The sequence below is a fragment of the Capra hircus genome, chromosome 19, assembly GCF_001704415.2.
Source record: "Capra hircus breed San Clemente chromosome 19, ASM170441v1, whole genome shotgun sequence".
Taxonomy (NCBI): Eukaryota; Metazoa; Chordata; class Mammalia; order Artiodactyla; family Bovidae; genus Capra; species Capra hircus.
In genome coordinates, this window is record NC_030826.1 from 338,342 (window position 1) to 366,129 (window position 27,788).

Consider the following 27,788-nt stretch of genomic DNA (forward strand, 5'->3'; position numbering starts at 1 on the left):
GCTGTGGACAAGGTAGGGGCAGCTCAGACTCTGAGCTGGCCCAACATCATATGTACTTCACCCCATTGACTGGCCTCAGTTGTGGGAACACTCAATGTCCATTCATATATTCCACAGATGCACAGTTTATCAAGCTAATCATGAGGATTTAACTTGTGGCTTGTGCAATTACATGAGAAGATTTTCATTCCTCTTCCTTAGTCACTCTATTCTTGGGCTTTATCTAAGTCTTTAGCCCCACCTCTGCATGTGGGCCTCTCTTCTCCTGGGGTTTCCCCAAAGCACTCAGATCTGACCTGGTGAGGACAGGGCATGGAGGTGGCCTGGCTGCTGGGTCACAGGAACCCTGGCAAAGACAGGTGCATGGGAGATCAGTGGCTGCAAGAGATATAGTCCAGCCAGTGAGGAGGTGCACAGGGAAGCCAATGTCCAGGAGTTCAAGAGATCCAGCTCTAGTGGTAGCCTTTCCCATAATCCACTTGCTATAGTGAAAGGATCAGTCCTGTTGGTGGCCTTTCCTAGTGCCTGGTAACAGGTGGTTTTCTTCTTCTTCTTCTTCTTCTTCTTCTTCTTCTTCTTCTTCTTCTTCTTCTTCTTCTTCTTCTTCTTCTTCTTCTTTTCTTTTTAATTTGCAAACCTGTTTCACCCAACAATGGTAAAAATGTTGTATAATTTTTTAACAACTTAAACTTTTATTGTTGGAAATCTGTTGTTGATGATGACTATAAGGAGATGTGGAGCTACCCTAGAATGTCATGAAGCCAGCATCGGTGAATTTTCTTAATTATTCACAGGGATGTTTACATGAGAGAGGTAAACTGAGAGGGAAAGATGATACTCAGAGCAATTCCTGAAAGCTAGAGGGAACTGTTTAGTGCAGTGCCTGGAGGGAAGGGACATCTCACATTTTCTTTTTATCCTTTTTTCCAAGGGTCATCTGATTGACAGCCCTTTAATCCTGTGGGGTATCAGTGAGAAACCATCTTCCCTTCCACTGATTCCTTCTGATTCTTCTGCATGAGTGGAATCTAGAACCTGCCCCTGGATCCAGCATCGTTTTTCTCTCTAGGAAAGAAACTACCTGGGTCCTCAGGCCCCAGTGCTCTAAACTCATCGTTTTTGCATCTCACTGAAAGGCTCTTTATTTTTCATAAACCTCATGAACATAAATATTGGACATAGATATTTCCCTTTGATAATATCTATGCAGATTGGGTTAGTGTGCTAATTTTTTTAAGATTCAATAGGACTATAAACTGATATTCTGATTGGGGTGGAAATGGTAAGAAGAGAAGAATGAAGGAATGCAACACACTTACTTTTATAAATATAGAAACTACCACCAATCCATTTGGGCTCTTTGCAGCTTCTGTGACATTGGTATATAGCTCGTGGTTATAGTGGATGAGCTGCACCTGGCAGGAGGAAAAAGCAATAATGCAATAATGAGAACAACAATGTAACATTAAAAGATGTGAGGCACCTCATAGCCACCCTACATAGGGGTAAACTGTAAAGTAAATTGTAAAACAGTTGGAAAGATAATTCTATAATTGAGATTTCAGGGATATGGCATGTGTCGTAAAATACATGTACACACACATACAAAAATATCCATACATATTTACATTTATTTTCTGGCAAAAATCATGGCTTTAATAAGTTCAGTGTCCATCTGGCTCTGGCTTCATTTAAGGACATCAGTAAAGTTATGAGTTATGTAAAGTTGTTTTCCCTTGTTAGAAGCAGAATTGCCCTACAAAAGTGGGCCAGCTTTCCAGGATGCACCTACAGTTGCCATTAGCAACAAGTAAATCTTACTCATGGCCATGGGCAAGCAGGGAATTGCTAGATCCTTTCAGTCAAGTGACTTTGGAAGAGACTGGCTAAACTGCAAGATGAAGTGCTCCTGAGGGATAGGAAGTTGGTGGCTTAGGTTTCTGATGCATCAGCCTGCTCGGGTTATCTGTGCTGGACTTAATTTGCTCCTCATTGAACGGAGATCAGTAATCTGCCTGTTGAGTCTTTATGCATTCATTTCAGGCTGTTGTTTTAAAATATGTTTTAACAGTATGGGGGTATAATTTTGTAATAAGCTAAATGATAGAGAAATTGAAACAAAAGATCCCCCCCACATCTTTCTAATTGTAGTCGAAGCAATATGATTATTAAGAGTTTAGTACATATCCTTCCAGATATTTTTGTCTTTATTACTCACACACATACACACAAACACACAGAGTTTAAAAAATATTAAATGAGTAAATTACCAGAAACATACAACCTATCAATATTGCATCAAGAGAAAATAGAAACCTGAACAAATGAGCACAAATAAGGTAATTGAAGTAGCAATCAGAAATCTCTCAGCAAAAAAAAAAAAAAAAAAAAAAAAATCCATGGACCAGATGGCTTTGTGGGTGAGTTCCAACAATCTTTCAAATAGAATTCATATCAGTCCTTCTTAAACTCTTCAAAAGCACAGAAGAAGAAAGAACATTTCCAAATTCATTTTATTAGGCCAGAATCATCCTGACACAAAATCATTCAAAGACACTGCAAGAAAACAGAACTAAAAAGGCCAATATCCCTAATAGAACAATCTACTTCCCAGGTGGCACACTAGTGGTAAAGAAACTGCCTGACAATGCAGGAGACATATGAAATGAGATGCAGGTTAGATCCCTGGTTCTGGAAGATCCCCTGGAGGAGGCAACCCACAATGTAACAGAACTGAGGGCCCTGAGATAAATCCTCACACTTATGGCCAATTGGTCTTCAGCAAAGGTGTCAAGAACACATCATGATATGGGATAGATTCTTTAGTAAATCATTTTGGGAAAACTAGCTATCCCATGCAGAATAATGAAATTGGACTCTGCTTCATACCATATATAGAAATCAACTAAAAGTGGACTTATGTGTCAGACCTGAAGCTGTAAAACTAGTAAATGAAAGAAAACATTGGAAAAGGATTTTGACATTGGTCTTGGCAATTTTTTTTTTTTATGACAGCAAGAAGCACAGGCAATAAGCAAAAATAGAAAAGTGGAATTGTATCAAACTACAAAGCTTCTGCAAAGTAAAATGGGTGTGTGCTCAGTCACTCAGTCATGTCTGACTCCTTGTAATCCATGAACTGTAGCCCTTCCAGGTTTCTCTGCCCATGGAATTTTCCATTTCCTACCATTTCCACTTCCTGCCATTTCCTACTCCAGGGGATTTTCCTGAGCCAGGGATCTAACCTGAATCATTTGCATCTCCTGCATTGGCAGGTGGATACTTTAGCACAACAGCCACCTAAGAAGCTCAAAAGAAGCAACCAAAACCATAAAATGGCAGCCTACAGAAAAGGAGAAAATATTTGGAAACCATGTTTCTTATAAGGATTAATATCCAAAATAAACAGGTAGCTCATACAACTCAATAGCAAAAACAAAAACAGAAACCTGATTTTAAAAGTGGGCAAATAATTTAAATTGACGTTTTTCAAAACAAAACACACAAATATCCGATAGGTACATGAAAAAGTGTACAATATCACAAATCATTGAGGAAATGCAAATCAAACTCATGATGAGATATAACCTCACACTTGTTATAAAGGCTATTAAAAAAAATGACAAAGGATAACAAGTGTTGATGATGTGGAGAAAAGGGGACACTTGCACACTGTGGTAGAAGTGTAAATTTGTGCTGCCACTATGGAAAACAGTGTGGAAGTTCCTCAGAAAATGAAAAATAGAACTATTACATGATCCAGCAACACAATTGTGCATATATGGCCTGTTGCTGCTGCTAAGTAGCTTCAGTCATGTCCGATTCTCTGTGACTCCATAGATGGCACCCCACCAGGCTCCCCCACCCCTGCGATTCTCCAGGCAAGAACACTGGAATGGGTTGTAATTTCCTTCTCCAATGCATGAAAGCGAAAAGTGAAAGCAAAGTCGCTCAGTTCTGTCCAACTCTTAGTGATCCCATAGACTGCCGCCTTCCAGGCTCTTCCATCCATGGGATTTTCCAGGCAAGAGTACTGGATTGGGGTGCCATTGCCTTCAAAAAAAAAAAATGAAATCTGACTCTTAAAGAGGTATCTGCACTCCCATGTTCATTGTATCATTATTCACAGTAGCTAAAATATGAAAGCAACATGAGTGTCCACAGATGGATGAATGGATAAGGAAAATGTGATACCTACCCCTCCCTCCTTATACACTGGAAGATTATTCAATAATAATAGTGACTGAAATCCTATCATTTGTGACAACACCAGTCAACTAGGTGAGCCAGAAGTACTTTATGCTAAGTGAAATATGTCAGAAACAGAAAGGCACATACTTAATTAACTCACTCATATATAGAAAATAAAGTACTCAAACTCATAAAAGGAGAGTTTAGAATAAATGATCCAAAATCTTTAAAACAAAATAGAGTTACAGATAAAGGGCCTGGAGACAAGGATTGAGAAGATGCAAGACATGTTTAAGAAAGACATAGAAGAAATAAAAAAGAGTCAATCAATAATGAATAATGCAATAAATGAGATAAAAAACACTCTGGAGGGAACTAACAGTAGAATAATGGAGGCAGAAGATAGGATAAGTGAGGTAAAAGATAGAATGGTACAAAGAAATGAAGCAGAGAGTAAAAAAGAATTAAAAGAAATGAGGACAACCTCAGAGACCTCTGGGACAATGTTCAACACCCCAACATTCGAATCATAGGAGTCCCAGAAGAAGAAGACAAAAAGAAAGGCCATGAAAAAATACTTGAGGATATAATAGTTGAAAACTTCCTTAAAATGGAGAAGGAAATAGTCACCCAAGCCCAAGAAACCCAGAGAATCCCAAACAGGATAAGCCTAAGTTGAAGCATTCCAAGACGCATATTAATCAAATTAACAAAGATCAAACACAAAGAAAAATTTTAAAAGCATCATGAGAAAAACAATAAATAACACACAAGGGGATTCTCATAAGGATAACAGCTGAACTTTCAATAGAAATTCTTCAGGCCAGAAGGGAATGGCAAGGCATACTTCAAGTGATTAAAGAGAAAAACCTACAACCAAGGTTACTGTATGCAGCAAGGATCTCATTCAAATACGAAGGAGAAATCAAAAGCTTTACAGACAAGCAAAAGCTGAGAAAATTCAGCATCACCAAATCAGCTCTTCAACAAATGCTAAAGGATCTTCTCTAGGCAGAGAACACAGAAAGGGTGTACAAACTTGAAGCCAAAACAACAAAGTAAATGGCAACGGGAACATACTTATCAATAATTACTTTAAATGTAAATGTGTTGAATGCCTCAACCAAAAGACAAAGACTGCCTGAATGGATACAAAAACAAGACCCCTTTATATGCTGTCTACAAGAGACCACTTCAAAACAATGGATACATACAAAATGAAAGTGAAAGGCTGGAAAAAGATATTTCACACAAATGGAGACCAAAAGAAAGCAGAAATAGGAATACTCATACTATATAAAATAGACTTTAAAATAAAGGCCATGAAAAAAGACAAAGAAACACACTACATAATGGTCAAAGGATCAATACAAGAAGAAGATATAACAATTATAAATATATATGCGCCCAAAATAAGAGCCCTGCAATATGTAAGCCAAATGCTAGAAAGTATGAAAGGGGAAATTAACAATAACCCAATAATAGTGGGAGACTTGAATACCCCACTCAAGGCTATGGATAGATCAACTAAACAGAAAATTAATAAGGAAACACAAACTTTAAATGATACAATGGACCAGTTAGACCTAATTGATATCTATAGGACATTTCACCCCAAAATAATGAATTTCACCTTTTTCTCAAGTACACACGGAACTTCTCCAGGATAGATCACATCCTGGGCCATAAATCTAGGCTTGGAAATTTAAAAAAAAAATGAAAATTTTCAAATTATCTTTTCTGACCACAATGCAGTAAGATTAAATGTCAATTACAGGAGAAAAACTATTAAAATTTCCAACATATGGAGGCTAAAGAACATGCTTCTGAATAACCAACAAATTACAGAAGAAATTTTAAAAAAATCAAAATATGCATAAAAATGAATGAATATGAAAACATAACAACCCAAAAGCTATGAGACATGGTAAAAGCAGTGCTAAGGGGAAGATTCATAGCAATACAGGCTTCCTTCAAGAAACAAGAAAAAAGTCAAATAAATAACCGAATTCTACAACTAAAGCAACTAGAAAAAGAAGAAATGAAGCACCCCAGGGTTAGTAGAAGGAAATAAATCTTAAAAATTAGGGCAGAGATATATGTAAAAGAAACAAAAAAGACCATAGCAGAAACCAGCAAAGCCAGAAGCTGGTTCTTTGAGAAGATAAATTAAATTGACAAACCATTAGCCAGACTCATCAGGAAACAAAGGGAGAAGAGTAAAATCAGCAAAATTAGAAAAGAAAATGGAGAAATCAAACAGACAACATAGAAATAAAAAGGAACATAGGAAACTTTTATCAGCAATTATCAGCCAATAAAATAGACAACTTGGAAGAAATGGACAAATGCTTAGAAAAGTATATGTTTCCAAAATTGAACCAGGAGGAAATAGAAAATCTTACCAGACCCATCACAAGCACGGAAATCAAAACTGTAATCAGAAATCTTCCAGCAAGAAAAAGTCCAGGACCAGACGGGTTCACAGCTGAATTCTACAAAAAATTTAGAGAAGCGCTAACATCTATCCTACTCAAACTATTCGAGAAAATTACAGAGAAAGGTAAACTTCCAAACTCATTCTATGAGGCCACCATCACCCTAATACCAAAATCAGACAAAGATTCCTCACACGCAAAAAAAGAAAAAAAAAAAAAACTATAGGCCAATACCACTGATGAACATAGATGCAAAAATCCTTAACAAAATTCTAGCAAACAGAATCCAACAGCATATTAAAAATATCATACAACATGACCAAGTGGGCTTTATCCCAGGGATGCAAGGATTCTTTAATATCAACAAATCAATCAATGTTATAAACCACATTAACAAATTGAAAAATAAAACCTTATGATTATCTCAATAGATGCAGAGAAAGCCTTTGACAAAATTCAACATCCATTTATGATAAAATCTCCCAGAAAGCAAGAATAGAAGGAACATAACTCAACATAATAAAAGCTATATATGACAAACCCACAGCAAATAGTATCCTCAATGATGACAAATTGAAAGCACTTCCCCTAAAGTCAGGGACAAGACAAGGATGCCCATTCTCACCACTACTATTCAACATAGTTTTGAAAGTTTTAGCCACAGCAATCAGAGGAGAAAAAGAAATAAAGGGAATCCATATTGGAAAACTCTCACTGTTTGCAGATGGCATGATAAAACCCTAGACTCTAGCAGAAAATTACTAGAGCTGATCAATGAATATAGGAATGTTGGAGGATATAAAATCAACACACAGAAATTCCTTGCATTCCTATACACTAATAATGAGATAATAGAGAAATTCCATTCACCACTGCAACAAAAAAGTAAAATACTTAAGAATATATCTGCCTAAAGAAACAAAAGACCTATATAGAGAAAACTATAAAACAGCGGTGAAATAAATCAAAGAGTACACAAATAGATGGAGAAATATACCATGTTCATGGATTGGAAGAATTAATATAGTAAAAATGAGTATACTAAACAAAGCGAAGTGTAGATTCAATGCAATCAATCCCTATCAAGCTACCAATGGTATTTTTCAGAGAACTGGAATAAATAATTTCACAATTTGTATGGAAATATAAAAAACCTCGAATAGCCAAAGCAATCTTGAGAAAGAAGAATGGAACTGGAGGAGTCAACCTGCCTACTTCATGCTATACTACAAAGCTACAGTTATCAAGACAGTATGGTACTGGCACAAAAAACAGAAATATAGATCAATGGAACAAAACAGAAAACCCAAAGATAAATCCACACACCTATGGACATCTTATCTTTGACAAAGTAGTCAAATAATATACAATGGAGTAAAGACAATCTTATTAAAGAGATTTCTTTAACAAGTGGTGTTGGGAAAACTGGTCAACCACTTGTAAAAGAATGAAACTGAACACTTTCCAACACCATACACAAAAATAAACTCAAAGTGGATTAAAGATCTAAACATAAGACCAGAAACTATAAAACTACTAGAAGAAAACATAGGCAAAGCACTCTCCGACATAAATCACATCAGGATCCTCTATGACCCACCTCCCACAGTAATAGAAATAAAAGCAAAAATAAATAAATGGGACCTAATAAAATTTAAAATCTTTTTCACAACGAAGGAAACTTTAAGCAAGGTGAAAGACAGCCTTCAGAATGGGAGAAAAGAATAGCAAATGAAGTAACTGACAAATAATTAATCTCAAAAATATACAAGCAACGCTTGTGGCTCAATTCCAGAAAAATAAACCACCCAATCAAAAAATGGGCCAAAGAACTAAACAGACATTTCCCCAAGAAGACATACAGATGGCTAACAAACACATGAAAAGATGCTCAACATCGCTCATTATCAGAAAAATGCAAATCAAACAATGAGGTACCATCTCACTCTGGTCAGAATGGCTACTATCCTAAAGTCTACAACAATAAATGTTGTGAAGAAAAGGGAACCCTCTTACACTGTTGGTGGGAATGCAAATTAGTACAACCACTATGAAAAACAGTGTGGAGATTCCTTAAAAAAACTGGTAATAGAACTGTCATATGACCCAGCAATACCACTGCTGGGCATACACACTTCAGAAACCTGAATTGAAAGAGACACATGTACCCCAGTGTTCATTGCAGCACTGTTTATAATAGCCAGGACATGGAAGCAACCTAGATGTCCATCTGCAGATGAATGGATAAGAAAGGTGTGGTAGGTGTACACAATGGAATATTATTCAGACATTAAAATGAATACATTTTAATCAGTTCTAATGAGGTGGATGAAACTGGAGTCCATTATACAGAGTGAAGTAAGTCAGAAAGAAAAACACCAATGCAGTATAACTAATGCATATATATGGAATTTAGAACGATGGTAACAATGACCCTATATGTGAGACAGCAAAAGAGACACTGACATATAGAACTGTCTTTTGGACTCTGTGGGAGATGGGGAGGGTGAGATGACTTGAGAGAAGAGCACTCAAACATGTATATTATCATATATGAAACAGATCACCAGTCCAAGTTCGATGAATGAGACAGGGTGCTCAGGGCTGGTGCACTGGGATGACCAAGAGGGACGGGATGGGTGGGATGCGGGTGGGGGGCTCAGGATGGGTAACACATGTACATCCATGGCTGATTCATGTCAATTTATGGCAGAAACCACTACAATATTGTAAAATAATTAGCCTCTAATTAAAAAAAAAAGATTGGTGGTTGTCAGGGGTTGAGTGGAGAGGGAAATGAGATTATTGTACTCTTGTACAAAGTTTCAGTTATGAAAGTGAATGACTTCTGGAGCTCTGAAGCACCAGAATGGTGGTGATAACTAACAATATTATATTGTACACTTGGAATTTTCTGAAATTATAGATTCTAAGTTAAATCTTATCACACATACTCACAGACTGGTAACTATGTAGGGGTGATTGATAGGTTATTTAGTTTGATTCTGGTGATCTTTCACAATGTATACATGTATCAAAATATCAAACTGTGCACCTTAAATGTGTACAATTTTATACATCAAATATATCTCAATAAAAATAAAAAAGAAAGAAAAACAGTGGAAATGGAAAAAACTGGAATAATACTCAGCCATAAAATGGAACACATTTGAGTCTGTTCTAAGCAGGTGGATGAACTTAGAGACTATTATACAGAGTGAAGTAAGTCAGAAAGAGAAAGATAAGCATCATATTCTAACGCATATATACAGAATAGAGAAAAACATTACTGAATAATTTATTTACAGGGAAACAATGGAGAAGCAGACATAGAGAAAAGACTTATGGACATGGGGAGAGGGGAAGAGAGGGTGAGGTGTATTCAAAAAAAATAAAAAGAAAGAAAGAAGACTTCTGAAAGCATCTACAGAATTAGTCCACATCAAAGTCGTTTTTGAAAAGTTGGTGTAGGATGGCCTTGGGAGGGGCTTTTCAGGATGATGTCTCATTATTATCTATATATTGTCAGAATATTAATGGACATCATGATAATTCTAGTACTGAACTAAAATCCTATGATGATGTCAGATTTTGTTAGGGCTTGGAGGAGCTCTTGTAATGGATCAGCTACTAGGATTTACTCTGTGATGTGCAGGGGTTTGGTGGGTCATTGTCTGTGGTCATATAAGTAGATACTTACAAGAAGTCCCCTACATATGAACCTTGAAGTAGTTAAGTTTCAAAGGTGTGAACATGTGTTCCCTTGTCCAATCATATAAGTTAGTTCATGTCTTATGTACATTGTCACATACATGCATCCTATTTGTGTACTTCACTGTACAGTACTGTATAGTGTTCAATAGTACAGTATCTTTATTTCAAGTTCAAGATGTCCCAGAGCAAGAGGGCAGATAGAATTGAATCCAGCAAGGAACCAGAACCTGTGCCATCATCGTCAGATGTGAGTGAAATCACAGCTTGCCATCCATCTCCTATTGCTGATGATCCTTCAGTTCTACCATTTCCCACCTCCTCTCCCTCCTCTAGTCAATCTGTAACTCTTCTTGCCTGTTCACTCAATGCCAGCCCCTGTATGCCAGCAGTTGTACTGTACTGTAAGATTAAAAAAAGTTTTCTGTTTTTTTGTGTCTGTTTTTTAATATATATTATTTGTATAAAAATCCTATAATCTATTTTAGAACCAATTGTGTAAAAAGAAAAGAAAATAAACAATGGACAATGGAAATTGAATCATTTGTAAGTAATTATGAACTTGATTTTTAAAACTTTTTTAAAATGTTTAAAAAAGTTTGTAGATATCTTTCTAAGTCCATGTAAATGAATCTACCTAAATCTTTCTAATCGTTGTAGAATTCTCCATCATATAAATGCATTGCAACAAGTTTACCATCCTCTCAATAGTTTTCAGGTAGTTTCCATTTTTTGTCTCTTGTAAATAATGTCACAACAACATTGGCATACATCCTTCTATTATGATATTAGCATTTTCCACAGGTTGATGTGAGTATATAATCAGTCGCTCAGTCATGTTTGACTTTCTGCGACCCCATGGGCTGAAGAAATCCAAGCTTCCCTGTGTATCACCAACTTCTGGAGTTTGCTCAAACTCATGTCCATCAAGGCAGTGATGCCATAGAATCATCTCATTCTATGTTGTCCACTTCTGCTCCTGCCTTCAATTTTTCCCAGAATCGTGGTGTTTTCCAATGAGTCAGTTCTTTGCACCAGGTGGCCAGAGTATTGAAACTTCAGCTTCAGCATCAGTCCACCCAATGAATATTCAGGATTGATTTCCTTTAGGATTGACAAGATTGATCTTGTAGTCCAAGGGACTCTCAAAAGTCTTCTCCAGCACCACAGTTCAAAAGCATCAGTACTTCAGCGCTCAGCTTTCTTTATGGTCAACTCTTACATCCATACATGACTACTGGAAAAACCAGAGGTTTGACTGGATGGATCTTTGTCAGCAAAGTAATGTCTCTGCTTTTTAATATGCTGTCTAGGTTTGTTATAGCTTTCCTTCAAAGGAGAAAGTGTCTCTTAATTTTATGGCTGCAGTCACAATCTGCAATGATTTTAGAGCCCCAAAAATAAAATCTCTCAATTTTTTCTGCTGTTTTCCCCTTGTATTTGCCGTGAAGTGATGGAAACAGATGCCATGATCTTAGTTTTTTGAATGTTGTGAGGGTTTTATATTTTTTTTCACTCTCCTCTTTCTGTATCATCAAAAGGCTTTTTAGTTTTTTTTTCACTTTCTGCTGTAAGGGTGGTGTCATCTGCATAACTGAGGTTACTGCTATTTCTCCCAACAATCTTGATTCCAGCTTATGTTTCACCCAGCCCAGTGTTTCTAATGATGTACTCTGCATATAAGTTAAATAAGCAGAGTGACAATATACAGCCTTGGTGTACTCCTTTCCCAATTTGGAGCCAGTTTGTTTTTCCATGTATGGTGCTAGCTGTTGCTTCTTGATTGGCATTCAGATATCTCAGGAGGCAGGTAAGGTGGTATGGTATTCTCATCTCTTGAAGAATTTTCCACAGTTTGTTGTGATCCACACAGTCAAAGCTTTGGCGTAGTCAATAAAGCAGAAGTAGATGTTTTTCTGGAACTATCTTGCTTTTTCAGTGATCCAATGTCAAGAATACTGAAGAGGTTTTCCATTCCCTTCTCCAGTGGACCACGTTTTTTTCAGAACTCTCCACCATCTTGGGTGGCCCTACAGGGGGTCACTCATTGTCTTATTCAGTTAGACAAGGTGGTTGTCCATGTGATCAGTTTAGTTAGTTTTCTGTGATTGTGGTTTACATTCCATCTGCCCTCTGATTAATAAGAATAAAATGCTTATGGAATCTTCCTTATTGGAGAGAATGACTGTGGGGAAAGTTGAGTCTTTTTCTGATGGGCTGGGCCATGCCTAGTAAATCTTTAATCAAATTTATGTTGATGGGTAATGGCTGTGTTCCCTCCCTGTTGTTTGGCATGAGGCCAATCTGTTCACCCAAACCTCCACTCGAGGCTTCTGAACACTCAGAGGCAAGATTGACTTAGTCTCTTATGGGGACACTGCTCCCTTCTTCTGGTTCCTGGTGCACATAAAGTTTTATTTATGGCATCAAAGAGTCTGTTTCCCCAGTCCTGTGGAAGTTCTGCAATTAAACCCCATTGGCTTCCAAAGTCCAATTTGCTGCATGTTCTCAGTCTTTTTATCAGATTTCCAGATTGAGAAATCTGCTGTGGGTCTTAGAACTTTATTAAAAGCATGAGAGTTTCTTTGCCATAATTGTTCTGCATTTTGTGGTTCATCAGCTTGTTGACTCTATGGTGGGTTTAATTGTGACCTCCTCCAAGAGGGCTTATGCCACACACTGCATGGCTCAGGTATGCTGCAGCCAGAGTCCCTGTCTCTTTGTCAGGCCACTGCTGACCCGTGCCTCCACAGTTCAGTTCAGTTCAGTTCAGTCGTGTCCGACTCTTTGCAACCCCTTGAATTGCAGCACACCAGGCTTCCTTTTCCATCAGCAACTCCCAGAGTTCACTCAGACTCACGTCCATTGAGTCAGTGGTGCCATCCAGACATCTCAAGCTCTGTCGTCCCCTTCTCCTTCTGCCCCCACTCACTCCCAGCATCAGAGTATTTTCCAATGAGTCAACTCTTCGCACGAGGTGGCCAATGTACTGGAGTTTCAGCTTTAGCATCATTCCTTTCAAAGAAATCCCAGTGCTGCTCTCCTTCAGAATGGACTGGTTGGATCTCCTTGCAGTCCAAGGGACTTTCAAGAGTCTTCTCCACAGTTCAAAAGCATCAATTCTTTGGTACTCAGCCTTCTTCACAGTCCAACTCTCACATCCATACATGACCACAGGAAAAACCATAGCATTGAATAGATGGAACTTAGTCGGTAAAGTAATGTCTCTGCTTTTGAATATGCTATCTAGGTTGGTCAAAACTTATCTTCCAAGGAGTAAGCATCTTTTGATTTCATGGCTGCAGTCACAATCTGCAGTGATTTCGGAGGCCAAAAAAAAAAAAAAAAAATCTGACATTGTTTCTACTGTATCCCCATCTATTCCTCAAGAAATGATGGGACCAGATGCTATGATCTTCTTCGTTTTCTGAATGTTGAGCTTTAAGCCAACTTTTTCACTCTCCTCTTTCACTTTCACCAAGAGGCTTTTTAGTTCCTCTTTACATTCTGCCATAAGGGTGGTGTCATCTGCATATCTGAGGTTATTGATATTTCTCCCGGCAATCTTGATTCCAGCTTGTGTTTCTTCCAGTCCAGCGCTTCTCATGATGTACTCTGTATATAAAGTTAAATAAGCAGGGTGACAATATACAGCCTTGAAGTACTCCTTTTCCTATTTGGAACCAGTCTGTGGTTCCATGTCCAGTTCTAACTGTTGCTTCCTGACCTGCATACAGATTTCTCAAGAGGCACGTTAGGTGGTCTGATATTACCATCTCTTTCAGAATTTTCCACAGTTTTTTGTGATTCACACAGTCAAAGGCTATGGCATAGTCAGTAAAGCAGGTTTCCAAGGCAAAACATTCAATATCACGGTAATCAAAATCTACGCCCCAAGCAGCAGTGCTGAAGAAGCTGAAGTTGAACTGTTCTATGAAGATCTACAAGACCTTTTAGAACTAACACCCCAAAGTATGTCCTTTTTATTATAGGGGACTGGAATGCAAAAGTAGGAAGTCAAGAAACACTTGGCATGACAGGAAAATTTGGCTTTGAAATGTGGAATGAAGCACGGCAAAGACTAATAGAGTTTTGCCAAGAAAATGCACTGATCATAGCAATCACCCTCTTCCAACAACAAAGAGGGGACTCTACACATGGACATCACCAGATGGTCAACACCGAAATCAGATTGATTATATTCCTTGCAGCCAAAGTTCGGAGAGCTCTATATAGTCAGCAAAAATAATACCAGCAGCTAACAGTGGCTCAGATCATGAACTCCTTATTGCCAAATTCAAATTTAAATTGAAGAAAGTATGGAAAACCACTAGAAAATTTAGGTATGACCTAAGTCAAATCTCTTATGGTTATACAGTGGAAGTGAGAAATAGATTTAAGGGCCTAGATCTGATAGATAGAGTGCCTAATGAACTATGGAATGAGGTTTGTGACATTGTACAGGAGACAGGGATCAAGAACATCCCCATGGAAAAGAAATGCAAAAAAGCAAAATGGCTGTCTGGGAAGGCTTTACAAATAGCGGTGAAAAGAAGAGAAGTGAAAAGCAAAGGAGAAAAGGAAAGAGATAAGCATCTGAATGCAGAGTTCCAAAGAATAGCAAGAAGAGATAAAAAAGACTTCTTCAGCGATCAATGCGAAGAAATAGAGGAAAAGAACAGAATGGGAAAGACTAGAGATCTCTTCAGGAAAATTAGAGATACGAAGGGAACATTTCATGCAAAGATGGCCTCGATAAAGAACAAAAATGATGTGGACCTAACAGAAGCAGAAGATATTAAGAACAGATGGCAAGAATACACAGAAGAACTGTACAAAAAGATCTTCATGACCCAGATAATCACGATGGTGCAATCACTCATCTAGAGCCAGACATCCTGGAATCTGAAGTCAAGTGGGCCTTAGAAAGCATCACTATGAACAAAGCTAGTGGAGGTGATGGAATTCCAGTGGAGCTGTTTCAAATTCTGAAAGATGATGTGAAAGTGCTGCACTCAATATGCCAGCAAATTTGGAAAACTCAGCAGTGGCCGTAGGACTGGAAAAGGTCAGTTTTCATTCCAATCCCAAAGAAAGACGATGCCAAAGAATGCTCAAACTACCGAACAATTGCTCTCATCTCACTTGATAGTAAAATAATACTCAAAATTCTCCAAGCCACGACTCAACAGTATGTGAACCGTGAACTTCCTGATGTTCAAGCTGGTTTTAGAAAAGGCAGAGGAACCAGAGATCAAGTGGCCAACATCTGCTGGATCATGGAAAAAGCAAAAGAGTTCCAGAAAAACATCCATTTCTGCTTTATTCACTATGCCAAACCTTTGACTATGTGGATCACAATAAACTGTGGAAAATTCTGAGAGAGATAGGAATACCAGACCACCTGACCTGCCTCTTGAGAAATCTGTATGTAGGTCAGGAAGCAACAGTTAGAACTGGACATGGAACCACAGGCTGGTTCCAAATAGGAAAAGGAGTGTATCAAGGCTGTATATTGTCACACTGCTTATTTAACTTATATGCAGAGTACATCATGAGAAATGCTGGACTGAAAGAAACACAAGCTGGAATCAAGATTGCCAGGAGAAATATCAATAACCTCAAATATGCAGATAACACCACCCTTATAGTAGAAAGTGAAGAGGAACTAAAAGGCCTCTTGATGAAAGTGAAAGTGGAGAGTGAAAAAGTTGGCTTAAAGCTCAACATTCTGAAAATGAAGATCATGGCATCTCGTCCCATCACTTCACGGGAAATAGATGGGAAAACAGTGGTAACAGTGCCAGACTTTACTTCTTTGGGCTCCAAAATCACTGCAGATGGTGATTGCAGCCATGAAATCAAAAGAAGCTTACTCCTTGGAAGAAAAGTTTTGAACAACCTAGATAGCATATTCAAAAGCAGAGCCATTACTTTGCCGACTTAGGTCCATCTATTCAAGGCTATGGTTTTTCCTGTGGTCATGTGTGGATGTGAGAGTTGGACTGTGAAGAAGGCTGAGCGCTGAAGAATTGATGCTTTTGAACTGTGTTGTTGGAGAAGACTTTTGAGAGTCTCTTGGACTGCACGGATATCCAACCAGTCCATTCTGAAGCAGATCAGCCCTGGGATTTCTTTGGAAGGAATGATGCTAAAGCTGAAACTCCAGTACTTTGGACACCTCATTCGAAGTGTTGACTCTTTGGAAAATACCTTGATGCTGGGAGGGATTGGGGGCAAGAGGAGAAGGGGACGAGAGAGCTTGAGATGTCTGAATGGCATCACTGACTCAATGAACGTGAGTCTGAGTGAACTCTGGGAGTTGGTGATGCACAGGGAGGCCTGGCGTGCTGCAGTTCATGGGTTTGCAAAGTGTCAGACAAAACTGAGTGACTGAACTGAACTGAACTTGAGCATTCTTTAGCATTGCCTTTCTTTGGGATTGGAATGAAAACTGACCTTTTCCAGTCCTGTGGCCACTGCTGAGTTTTCCAAATTTGCTGGCATAATTAGTGCAGCACTTTCACAGCATCATCTTTCAGGATTTGAAATAGCTGTACTGGAATTCCATCACCTCCACTAGCTTTGTTCGTAGCGATGCTTTCTAAGGCCCACTTGACTTCACATTCCCGTATATCTGGCTCGAGATGAATGATCACATTATCGTGATTATCCGAGTCGTGAAGTTCTTTTTTGTACAGTTCTTCTGTGTATTCTTGCCATCTCTTCTTAATATCTTCTGCTTCTGTTAGGTCCATACCATTTCTGTCCTTTATTGAGGCCGTCTTTGCATGAAATGTTCCCTTGTTATCTCTAATTTTCTTGAAGAGATCTCTAGTCTTTCCCATTCTGTTCTTTTCCTCTATTTCTTTGAATTGATCACTGAAGAAGGAAGTCTTTCTTATCTCTTCTTGCTATTCTTTGGAACTCTGTATTCACGTGTTTATACCTTTCCTTTTCTCCTTTGCTTTTCACTTCTCTTCTTTCACAGCTATTTGTAAGGCCTCCCCAGACAGCCATTTTGCTTTTTTGCATTTCTTTTCCATGGAGATCATCTTGATCCCTGTCTCCTGTACAATGTTACAAACCTCATTCCATAATTCATCACACACTCTATCAGATCTAGGCCCTTAAATCTATTTCTCACTTCCACTGTATAATCATAAGGGATTTGGTTTAGGTCATACCTGAATGGTCTAGTCGTTTTCCCTACTTTCTTCAATTTGAGTCTGAATTTGGTAATAAGGAGTTCATGATCTGAGCCACTGTCAGCTGCCGTTCTTCTTTTTTTTGACTGTATAGAGCTTCTCCATCTTTGGCTGCAAAGAATATAATCAATCTGATTTCAGTATTCACCATCTGGTGTGTCCATGTGTAGAGTCTTCTCTTGTGTTGTTGGAAGAGGGTGTTTGCTATGACCAGTGCATTTTCTTGGCAAAACTCTACTAGGTTAACCCTGCTTCATTCCACATTCCAAGGCCAAATTTGCCTGTTACGCCAGGTATTTCTTGACTTCCTACTTTTGCATTCCAGTCCCCTATAATGAAAAGGATATTTTTTGGGCGGTGTTCGTTCTAAAAGGTCTTGTAGGTCTTCATAGAATCGCTCAACTTCAGCTTCTTCAGAGTTACTGGTTGGTGCCTAGACTTGGATTACCGTGATATTGAACGGTTTGCCTTGGAAAAGAACAGAGATCATTCTGTCGTTTTTGAGATTGCATCCAACTACTGCATTTTGGACTCTTTTGTTGACCATTGTGGCTACTCCATTTCTTCTGAGGGATTCCTGCCCGCAGTAGTAGATATAATGGTCATCTGAGTTAAATGCACTCATTCCAGTTCATTTTAGTTCGCTGATTCCTAGATTGTTTGACCACTTCCAATTTGCCTTGATTCATGGACCTGACATTCCAGGTTCCTATGCAATATTGCTCCTTACAGCATTGGATCTTGCTTCTACCACCAGTCACATCCACTGACGGGTATTGTTTTTGCTTTGGGTCCATCCCTTCATTCTTTCTAGAGTTATTTCTCCACTGATCTCCAGTAGCATATTGGGCGCCTACTGACCTGAGGAGTTCCTCTCAGTATCCTATTATTTTGCCTTTTAATATTGTTCATGAGGTTCTCAAGGCAAGAATACTGAAATGGTTTTCCATTCCCTTCTCCAGTTGACCACATTCTGTCAGACCTCTCCACCATGACCCGCCCGTCTTGGGTTACCCCTCAGGCATGGCTTAGTTTCATTGAATTAGACAAGGCTGTGGTCCTAGTGTGATTAGATTGACTAGTTTTCTGTGAGTATGGTTTCAGTGTGTATGCCCTCTGATGCTCTCTTGCAACACGTACCATCTTACTTGGGTTTCTCTTACCTTGAGCAGGGGTTATCTCTTCATGGCTGCTCCAGCAAGGCACAGCCACTGCTCCTTACCTTGAATGAGGGGTGTCTCCTCACTGCCTCCCTTCCTGACCTTCAACATCGGATGGCTCCTGTAGGCCCTTCTGCGCCCAGGGAGTCACCGCTCCCTGGACTTGGGGTTGATCCTCCCAGCCGCCACCCTGGCCTCGGGCATGGGCTTGCTCCTCCCGGCCGCTGCCCCTGGCCTTGGATGTGGGGTAGCTCCTCTCGGACTTTGCCCCTGCCTTCAGACTCGGGGTAGCTCCTCCCTGCCACTGCTCCTGACAGTGAATGCGGAGACACTCAAATATTCAAAGGCAGGTCTGGCTCAGTCTCTGTGAAGGCCCTGGGATCTTGTGCCCACAAGGTTTTTTTTGAGCCCTCTGAACGTCTCCGGCAGGTATGGGGATTTATTTTAAATGCAAGTTCTCCCCTCCTACCCTATTGTTAGAGTTTCTCCTTTACCCTTAGATGTGGGGTATCTTTTTTGTGGGATTGAACATTCTCTTGTCAATGGTTGTTCAATAGCGAGTTGCAGTTTTGGAATATTTGCAGAAGAAAATGAGCACACATCCTTCTACTTCCCCATCTTGTCTTAAGGGATAAGACACTTATTGGACTGCTCTAGTATGTAGTATTACTTCTTGGAGTATCTAATAAGATGGTGCATATAAAAGTGATTTATGACTCTGAAAGTATAAAGAGTATTCATTATTCCCAATATCCTATAGTGAATTTTAAAAGGAGGTATTTTTTAAGAAACTGAGAAAGTCAATGACCACAATAAAAATATTTTTCCTTGCTCTTTGCAAAAACATTTCCAAACCAGTGAACTGCAACCTTCATTGTGTATCCAGTTCACCTGGGTGCTTTTAAAATCCACCTATGCCAAACTCTGATTCATTTATTGTGGGAACAAGGCACTGGTACCTTTTAAAACTCTGTAATTAGAGGGTAGCTGGAGGGAAGGACCAATGCAACACAGTCAATAAACATCAATATCTCATATCCCATCAGTGTGTACTCAGAAGGATGGTACATTTAATCTAAAAATATCTTGATCACTTTGACTTCATAGACCTTCCTTTGGTGGGAACCCATATTATTGCTGCTCTTGAAATATCCTATTTGTTTGTCACTTCTTCAGTTCTTGTGAGTTTTGCCAATGATGGCAAATGTTTATACAACAGTTATTCTATTATGAAAAAATCAACTTCAGGCAGGAGTTAGTGAATCTGTTATGCCTGTGCAGAACTCAGGCAAGGCAAACTTACAGGCCTGTGCCCAGCAGTATACCCTCACGTTTTCCCTCCCACCAAACAGTCAGGATATCACATAGATGGAGAAACAGGAGCTATGGAGAGACCTGTTAGACCTCCTTTTACTGTTGAGTAAGCTTCTTAATAAGAATCAAAGCAACTTCTGCCATCTATTAAGATCTTCCCAACATGTGACCTAGAGAACAATCCTTGAAATTTCAGCATGTGCTGAAGAATAACAAGGAGAGATAAGAAAATCTTCCTCAACAACCAATGCAAAGAAATACAGGAAAACAACAGAATGGGAAAGGTTAGAAATCTCTTAAAGAAAATTAGTTATACCAAGGGAATATTTCATAGAAAGATGGGCAAAATAAAGTACAGAAATGGTAGGGACCTAACAAAAGCAAAGGATATTAAGAAGAGCTGGCAAGAATACACAGAAGAACTGTACAAAAAAGATCTTCATGACCCAGAAAATCAAGATGGTCTGATCACTCACCTAGAGCCAAACATTCTGGAATGTGAAGTCAAGTGGGCCTTAGAAAGCATCATTATGAACAAAGCTAGTGGAGATGATGGAATTCAGTTCAGTTCAGTCGCTCAGTCGTGTTCGACCCTTTGCGAACCCATGAATCACAGCACGCCAGGCCTCCCGGTCCATCACCAACTCCCGGAGTTCACTCAGACTCATGTCCATTGAGTCAGTGATGCCATTCAGCCATCTCATCCTCTGTCATCCCCTTCTCCTCCTGCCCCTAATCCTTCCCACCATCAGGGTCTTTTCCAGTGAGTCAACTCTTCACATGCGGTGGCCAAAGTACTGGAGTTTCAGCTTTAGCAGCACTCCTTCCAAAGAAATCCCAGGGCAGATCTCCTTCAGAATGGACTGGTTGAATCTCTTTTTAGTCCAAGGGACTCTCAAGAGTCTTCTCCAACACCACAGTTCAAAAGCATCAATTCTTCGGCACTCAGCCTTCTTCACAGTCCAACTCTCACATCCACTCATGACCACAGGAAAAACCATAGCCTTGACTAGATGGACCTTTGTTGGCAAAGTAATATTTCTGCTTTTGACTATACTATCTAGGTTGATCATAACTTTTCTTCCAAGGAGTAAGCGTCTCTTAATTTCATGGCTGCAATCACCATCTGCAGTGATTTTGGAGCCCCAAAAAATAAAGTCTGACACTGTTTCCACTGTTTCCCCATCTATTTCCCATGAAGTGATGGGACCGAATGTCATGATCTTTGTGAATGTACAGTGGAGCTATTTCAAATCCTGAAAGACGATGCTGTGAAAGTGTTGCACTCAATATGCCAGTGAATTTGTCAAACTCAGCAGTGGCCACAGGACTGGAAAAGGTCAGTTTTCATTCAAATCCCAAAGAAAGGCAATCCCTAAGAATACTTAAACTACTGCACAATTGCACTAATCTCACACGCTAGTAAAGTAATACTCAAAATTCTCCAATCCAACCTTCAGCAATACGTGAACTGTGAACTTCCATATGTTTAAGCTGGTTTTAGAAAAGGCAGAGGAACCAGAGATCAAATTGCCAACATCCGCTGAATCATGGAAAAAAGAAGAGTTCCAGAAAAACATCTATTTCTGCTTTATTGACTATGCCAAAGCCTTTGACTGTATAGATCACAATAAACTGCGAAAAATTCTGAAAGAGATGGGAATAACTGATCATGTAACCCATCTCTTGAGAAACCTATAGGCAGGTTAGGAAGCAACAGTTAGAACTGGACATGGAACAACACAGTGGTTCCAAATAGGAAAAGGAGTATGTCAAGGCTGTATATTGTCACCCTGCTTATTTAACTTATATGCAGATTACATCATGAGAAATGCTGGGCTGGAAGAACCTCAAGCTGGAATCAAGACTATGGGGAGAAATATCAATAACATCAGATATGCAGATAACACCACCCTTATGCCAGAAAGTAAAGAAAAACTAAAGAGCCTCTTGGTGAAAGTGAAAGAGGAGAGTGAAAAAGTTGGCTTAAAGCTCAACATTCAGAAAACTAAGATCATGGCATCTGGCCCCATTACTTCATGGGAAATAGATAGGAAAACAGTGGAAACAGTATCAAACTTAATTTTGGGGGATCCAAAATCACTGCAGATGGTGATTGCAGCCATGAAATTAAAAGGCACATATTCCTTGGAAGGAAAGTTATGACCAATCTAGATAGCATATTCAAAAGCACAGACATTACTTTGCCAACAAAGGTCCATCTAGTCAAGGCTATGGTTTTTCCAGTAGTCATGTATGGATGTGAGAGTTAGACTGTGAAGAAAGCTGAGCACCGAAGAATTGAAGCTTTTGAACTGTGGTGTTGGAGAAGACTCTTGAGAGTCCCTTGGACTGCAAGGAGATCCAACCAGTCCCATCCTAAAGGAGATCAACCCTGGGTGTTCATTGAAAGGACTGATGTTGAAACTGAAACTCCAATACTTTGGCCACCTCATGGGAAGAGTTGACTCATTTGAAAAGACCCTGACGCTGGGAAGGATTGGGGGCAGGAGGAGAAGAGGACGACTGAAGATGAGATGGCTAGATGGCATTGCCGACTCAATAGACATGAGTTTGGGTAAACTTTGAAATTTGGTGAGGGACAGGGAGGCCTGGCGTGCTGTGATTCACGGGGTCTCAAGGAGTTGGACACGACTGAGTGACTGAAATGAACTGAACTGAACTGAAGACCTTCTCAGCATTTGACCTAGAATACATTCCTTGAAATTTCAGCATGTTCTCAGAACTAGGCTTTCGAGAACAGTAAAATAGAAGGCAATCTAGTGGAGTGATTATTCTCTCCCACGTATAAGACTGAAATAGGCAAGAAGATGCCTCTTGGGTGCCCCATCAAGTGGGCTTCCATTGGGCCAGGAATTGTGAGAAAGAGACTGGAAATATAGAAGTGAGTCTGTGCTCTCTTTAAACTCAGTTAACACATTTAGAATTTTGATCCAAAGTCTTGATTACTCTCTCTTTCAAGGTAAGTTGGCTAAGGTTGAGATCACATTGAACCATATGAAATTGACCTTTTAATTCACAAAAATGGTGATTTTATAGAGTTAACATCAACTTAAAATAAATCTATTAGGTATTTTTAAAAGATGGCATAGTACTTTCCTACTCACTGTGCAGTGCATGGACCGACCACAGATCTGGAAACTTGTTAGAAAAATGCAGAATCTTATTCCCTACTCTACACCTGTTGAGTCATAATCTGTATTTTAACGAATTCCCAGTGATTTGAATGTACATTATTAGTACTTAAGAAGTACTGGTTTAACAGATATTGTTGACTACTTAGCAGGGCCCTATTTTGTCTGGCTGTTCACCCGTTTTCTGATTCATTTGGAATGAGTTTAGTGGTGCATATATTATGCATGTTGGAAGACAGTGAGAAATGGAGTATTTCCTACCATATCAATGTTGACTTAAAAAGTAGTCACAACATAAATATTGAAAGTTATGTTGTACGTGGTGGGAACTTTTAGGACTTCAAGCTTGGGAGACAGCATCTCAAGTACACCTGAGAGAACTCCACTGAGGAGGCGAGGGGAGAAGTCAGGTTATGTAGAAGTGTTACAACAAAGGGCAGGTAACTTGAACATCAAAATATTGTTATTAACTAAAGAAAACCAGATATCTAAAATTAAGGAATTTAGCACTTTTCTATGTATGGGAAGATTCAAGAGTCTGGGCTCACTGAAGTCATTCCTCTCATATGCATGTCAGCTATCTGGGGCTGGTATCCTATATTTTTCAAATCCTGAGTTCCCTTTGGGCTCACTGTAGACTGTGACTGCAGTCCTGGTGGCTGCCAGATCACAGACATTCTTCTTTCCTGAGTGCCTTTAGGGCTTACCTTGGAGGGCTGGAATCATTGATGATTGTGGTATCATTCTTTATTGATGAGAAATGGAATACTTCCTGCTATATCAATAAGCAAGGATGTCACAATCATCCATCAATGATTCCAACTCTCAAATGCCTAAAGGCATTTAAAAAAGAAAATAATAACTATGATCTAACAGACATCAGACTGCAGCCACCACCTAACTTGAGCTTTGAGGAACTCAGGATGTGAGAAATATAGGATAATGGCCCCAGATAGTTGAGGTACATATGAAAGGAATGCTTTCAGTTAACCCAGACTCTTGCAGCTTCCCATTTATAGAAAAGCACTGTATTCCTTAACTTTATATATCTGGTTTTCTTTAATTAACAATAATCTTTTTATGTTCAGCCTACCTCCACTTTGTTGTAAGAATTCTATATAACCTAACTCCTCTGCCTACTTCCTCAGAGCAGTTCTCTCAGGGTTACTTGAGATGCTGTTTCCTGGGCTTGAAGTCCTACAGATTTTCACCAAATAAAAGATAACTCTCAATTTTAGGTTAGTATTTTTATATCAACAGTTATGGTGACCATGAGGGAGCCAGATCAGATTCCTCTCCTCTACCTGAACTTTTTGAGGATCTGGACCCTTGGTACCAGAAGGGTCATCTGTGTCTATCCACCTTCTTAGAATGTTAGACAATTTGAGTGAGTCTCTCCTGTGTCTAGGATCTCCTATTATTGGATGATGAACTGAAGTTTTACTCAGTGGGAGAAGAGGTTGTCCTTGAAACTTGGTTTCAAGAAGAGGTACCTGCGTTGCTCAGTTTAAACACTGAGTAGGTTATTTTCAGTTGAAGGACTGGGAAGATTTTCCTCAGTTTAGGCACTGAGAAGGTTATCCTGGGTGTAAACACACTGGGAAGACTCAGTTTGGATACTGTGTGGTTATTCTCAGTTTAGAAACTGGGAAGACTTGCTCAGTTACATACTGCATAAAATGGAACTGAATGGTTAGGGGGAAGACTGGCCTGTCATTTTTCTTGAATTGACTACCTTACTAAGGTTTGTAAAGATAAATTTGAAAATTTATAAGAGGTTCTGAGCACTGAAGAAGGGATTTTCTCTTCCCGGTCAGCAACAGCATTCTCAAGTAAATGAAATGTTTGCAGGAGTGGTGGAGACAAGACTTCACACCATGAAGCTGTCCCTATAGGGAAACCCACTCATGTAGTTAACAAACTGCTCAACCAGGGACATGGTTAAAAATTGGTCATTCCATGAACTGAACACCACATCGTGGAAGATCTGAGCACACTGGGAGATCTGCAATATTGTGGCAGGAAGGGGGACCCCTTCCAGGGCCTGAAACTGGGCTCTTGTCTAACACTCAGAAATGAATTGTCTGAGGAGACACATGTGCTGAAAAAGCAAGAGATTTTATTTGGAAAGGGCACCTGGGTGGAGAGCAGTAGGGTAAGGGAACCCAGGAGAACTGCTTTGTTGTGTGGCTCGCAGTCTCAGATTTTATGGTGATGGGATTAGTTTCCAGGTGGTCTTTGGCCAATCACTCTAATTCAGAGTCTTTTCTGGTGGCACACACATTGCTCAGCCAAGGTGGATGCTAGTGAGAGGGATTCTGGGAAGTAGATGGACACGCAGTGTCTCCTTTTGACCTTTCCCGGGCTTTTCTGGTTGACGGTGGGTTATTAGTCCTGTATTCCTTATCAGGATCTGCTGTCATAAAACAACTCATATAAATGGTTACTATGGTGCCTGGCCAGGGTAGGCAGTTTCAATCATTGTGCTTCCCCTTACAATATGATAGAAGGGGTTAAAACAACTCTGGAGCAAAATCAGAGAAGTTAAGCTCCCCAGCAGCACACACTGGCCCACTACACAATAGCTACAACCAATTTTTTGTTGACAAACTGACTTCAAAATAGGAAATAAAGGTTTCAAAATGCAATAAGAGAAAATGATAGACTGCCAGCCTCTAGTCATTACACCAGCTAGGTAAATACATGTACAAACTTACCTGGGAATTAAAGGAAATCTCACCCTGAAAAGTGAGTGGTCTCTTTCATTGCACACACAGTTAAGTTACATTAAGTTTATAAGCTGGATTAGAAAAAATATATATTTTCAGGCTTTAAACAAAGGCCTTCTAGGGAAAAATCTGTATTTATCTGTGTCTTTGAGATGCAAATGTCTCACCTGATTTTCTAGGACATTCTATGTTTCTGTGTTTTGTTTGTTCACGTTTTTGAAAACTTGGCCTTTATCTTACTATTTTTGAGAGTAAACTCTCCAAATATAGGTTATATCTTCCCCTTACATCTTAGTGGTTTCAATCACTATTGAGATAATGTTTGTTGATGGACAAATGATGTATCCTTTTAAAATTGGTGGGGGTGAAGTTGCTCAGTCGTGTCTGACTCTTTGCGACCCCATGGACTGTAGCCTACCAAGTTCCTCTGTCCATGGGGTTCTCCTGGCAAGAATACTGGAGTGGGTTGCCATTTCCTTCTCCAGGGGATCTTCTCGACCCAGGGATCGAACCCAGGTCTCCTGCATTGGAGGCAGATGGTTTAACCTCTGAGCCACCAGGGAAGCAAATCTAGAGTGCTCTCATTATAAATAGTTATTTTATTGGCACCTGTAAAACAAAAATTAAAGTTGACAAACTATGTCTAATGTTTTACCTAAGAACTTCTGTTGTTTAAAGCAAGTAAGACAAACTTGAGAGGCTTCATATGTGATCTTTGCTTCCCCTCAGTGGGTCTTAGATATGCTAATAAGAGCATTCGAATAACTGCTAACACAAAAACTTGTAAGACAAGTATAGCTATTATTTACAACAAGGTAAAATTTAAAATGAATTATCTCAAATAAATAAAGAAATCTTTGTTTAACTACTTAAAATGGGATAAATAAAATTGGCATCTATGTGATTAAAACAATATTTGATATTACTACACTACCTAAGGTCCTTCTTGCTAGCTCAGCTGGTAAAGAATCTGCCTGCAATGTAAGAAACCCCAGTTTGATTCCTGGGTCAGGAAAATCCCTTGGAAAATGGATAGGCTACCCACTCCAGTATTCTATTGTTTCCCTGGTGCCTCAAATGCTAAAGCATCTACCTGCGATGCATGAGATCCACTTGCAGTACAGGAGATCTGGGTTTTTTCCCTGGATTGGGAAGATTCCCTGGAGGTGGGCATGGCAACCCACTCCAGTATTCTTGCCTGAAGAATCCTCATGGACAGAGGACACTGATCGGTTACAGTCCATGGTGTTGCAAAGAATCAGATATGACTAAGCAACTAAGCACAGCACACTGCTGCTGCTGCTGCTAAGTTGATTCAGTCGACATAGACGGCAGCCCATTAGGCTCCCCCATCCCTGGGATTCTCCAGGCAAGAACACTGGAGTGGGTTGTCATTTCCTTCTCCAATTCATGAAAGTGAAAAGTCAAAGTGAAATCACTCAGTCGTGTCTGACTCTTAGCTACCCAATGGACTGCAGCCCACCAGGCTCCTCTGTCCATGGGATTTTTCAGGCAAGAATACTGGAGTGCAGTGCCATTACCTTCTTAGGCAGAGCACACTACCTAAGGTTAAATGGGCCAAAAGGGACCACTTACAATAAAAACTAAACATAATTGTTCTATTTATTCCAGTTTTAAAATATATATTTAAAAGGCTGAAAGCATTTGCACTGAGATATCTGGCCAGCAATTATTTGGGATGAAATTAGGCCAAATGCCTGACCCCTTAGCTCAACTTCACTCTAGGGCTCCTGGAACTTTTATATAAAAGTAGGTAAAATGGACAGGGAATAGAAGAAAAAAGAAAAACTTCTAAAATACTTCCTCTAAGACCAAAATTTGTTGATTCAATCCTAATTTAAAAGCTAAAGTTTAAAGGCAT

At 39.4% G+C, this 27,788-nt stretch overlaps 1 protein-coding gene across 1 annotated transcript in view; it reads right to left on the reverse strand.

The window, feature by feature from the left end:
- CA10 (carbonic anhydrase 10) overlaps positions 1-27,788 on the reverse strand; it is an 834,592-nt gene that overhangs the window by 27,354 nt on the left and 779,450 nt on the right. Inside the window, exon 5 of the mRNA XM_013971774.2 lies at positions 1,320-1,415. Coding sequence (XP_013827228.2) covers positions 1,320-1,415 — 96 coding nt within the window. The remainder of the gene's footprint in view (positions 1-1,319; positions 1,416-27,788) is intronic.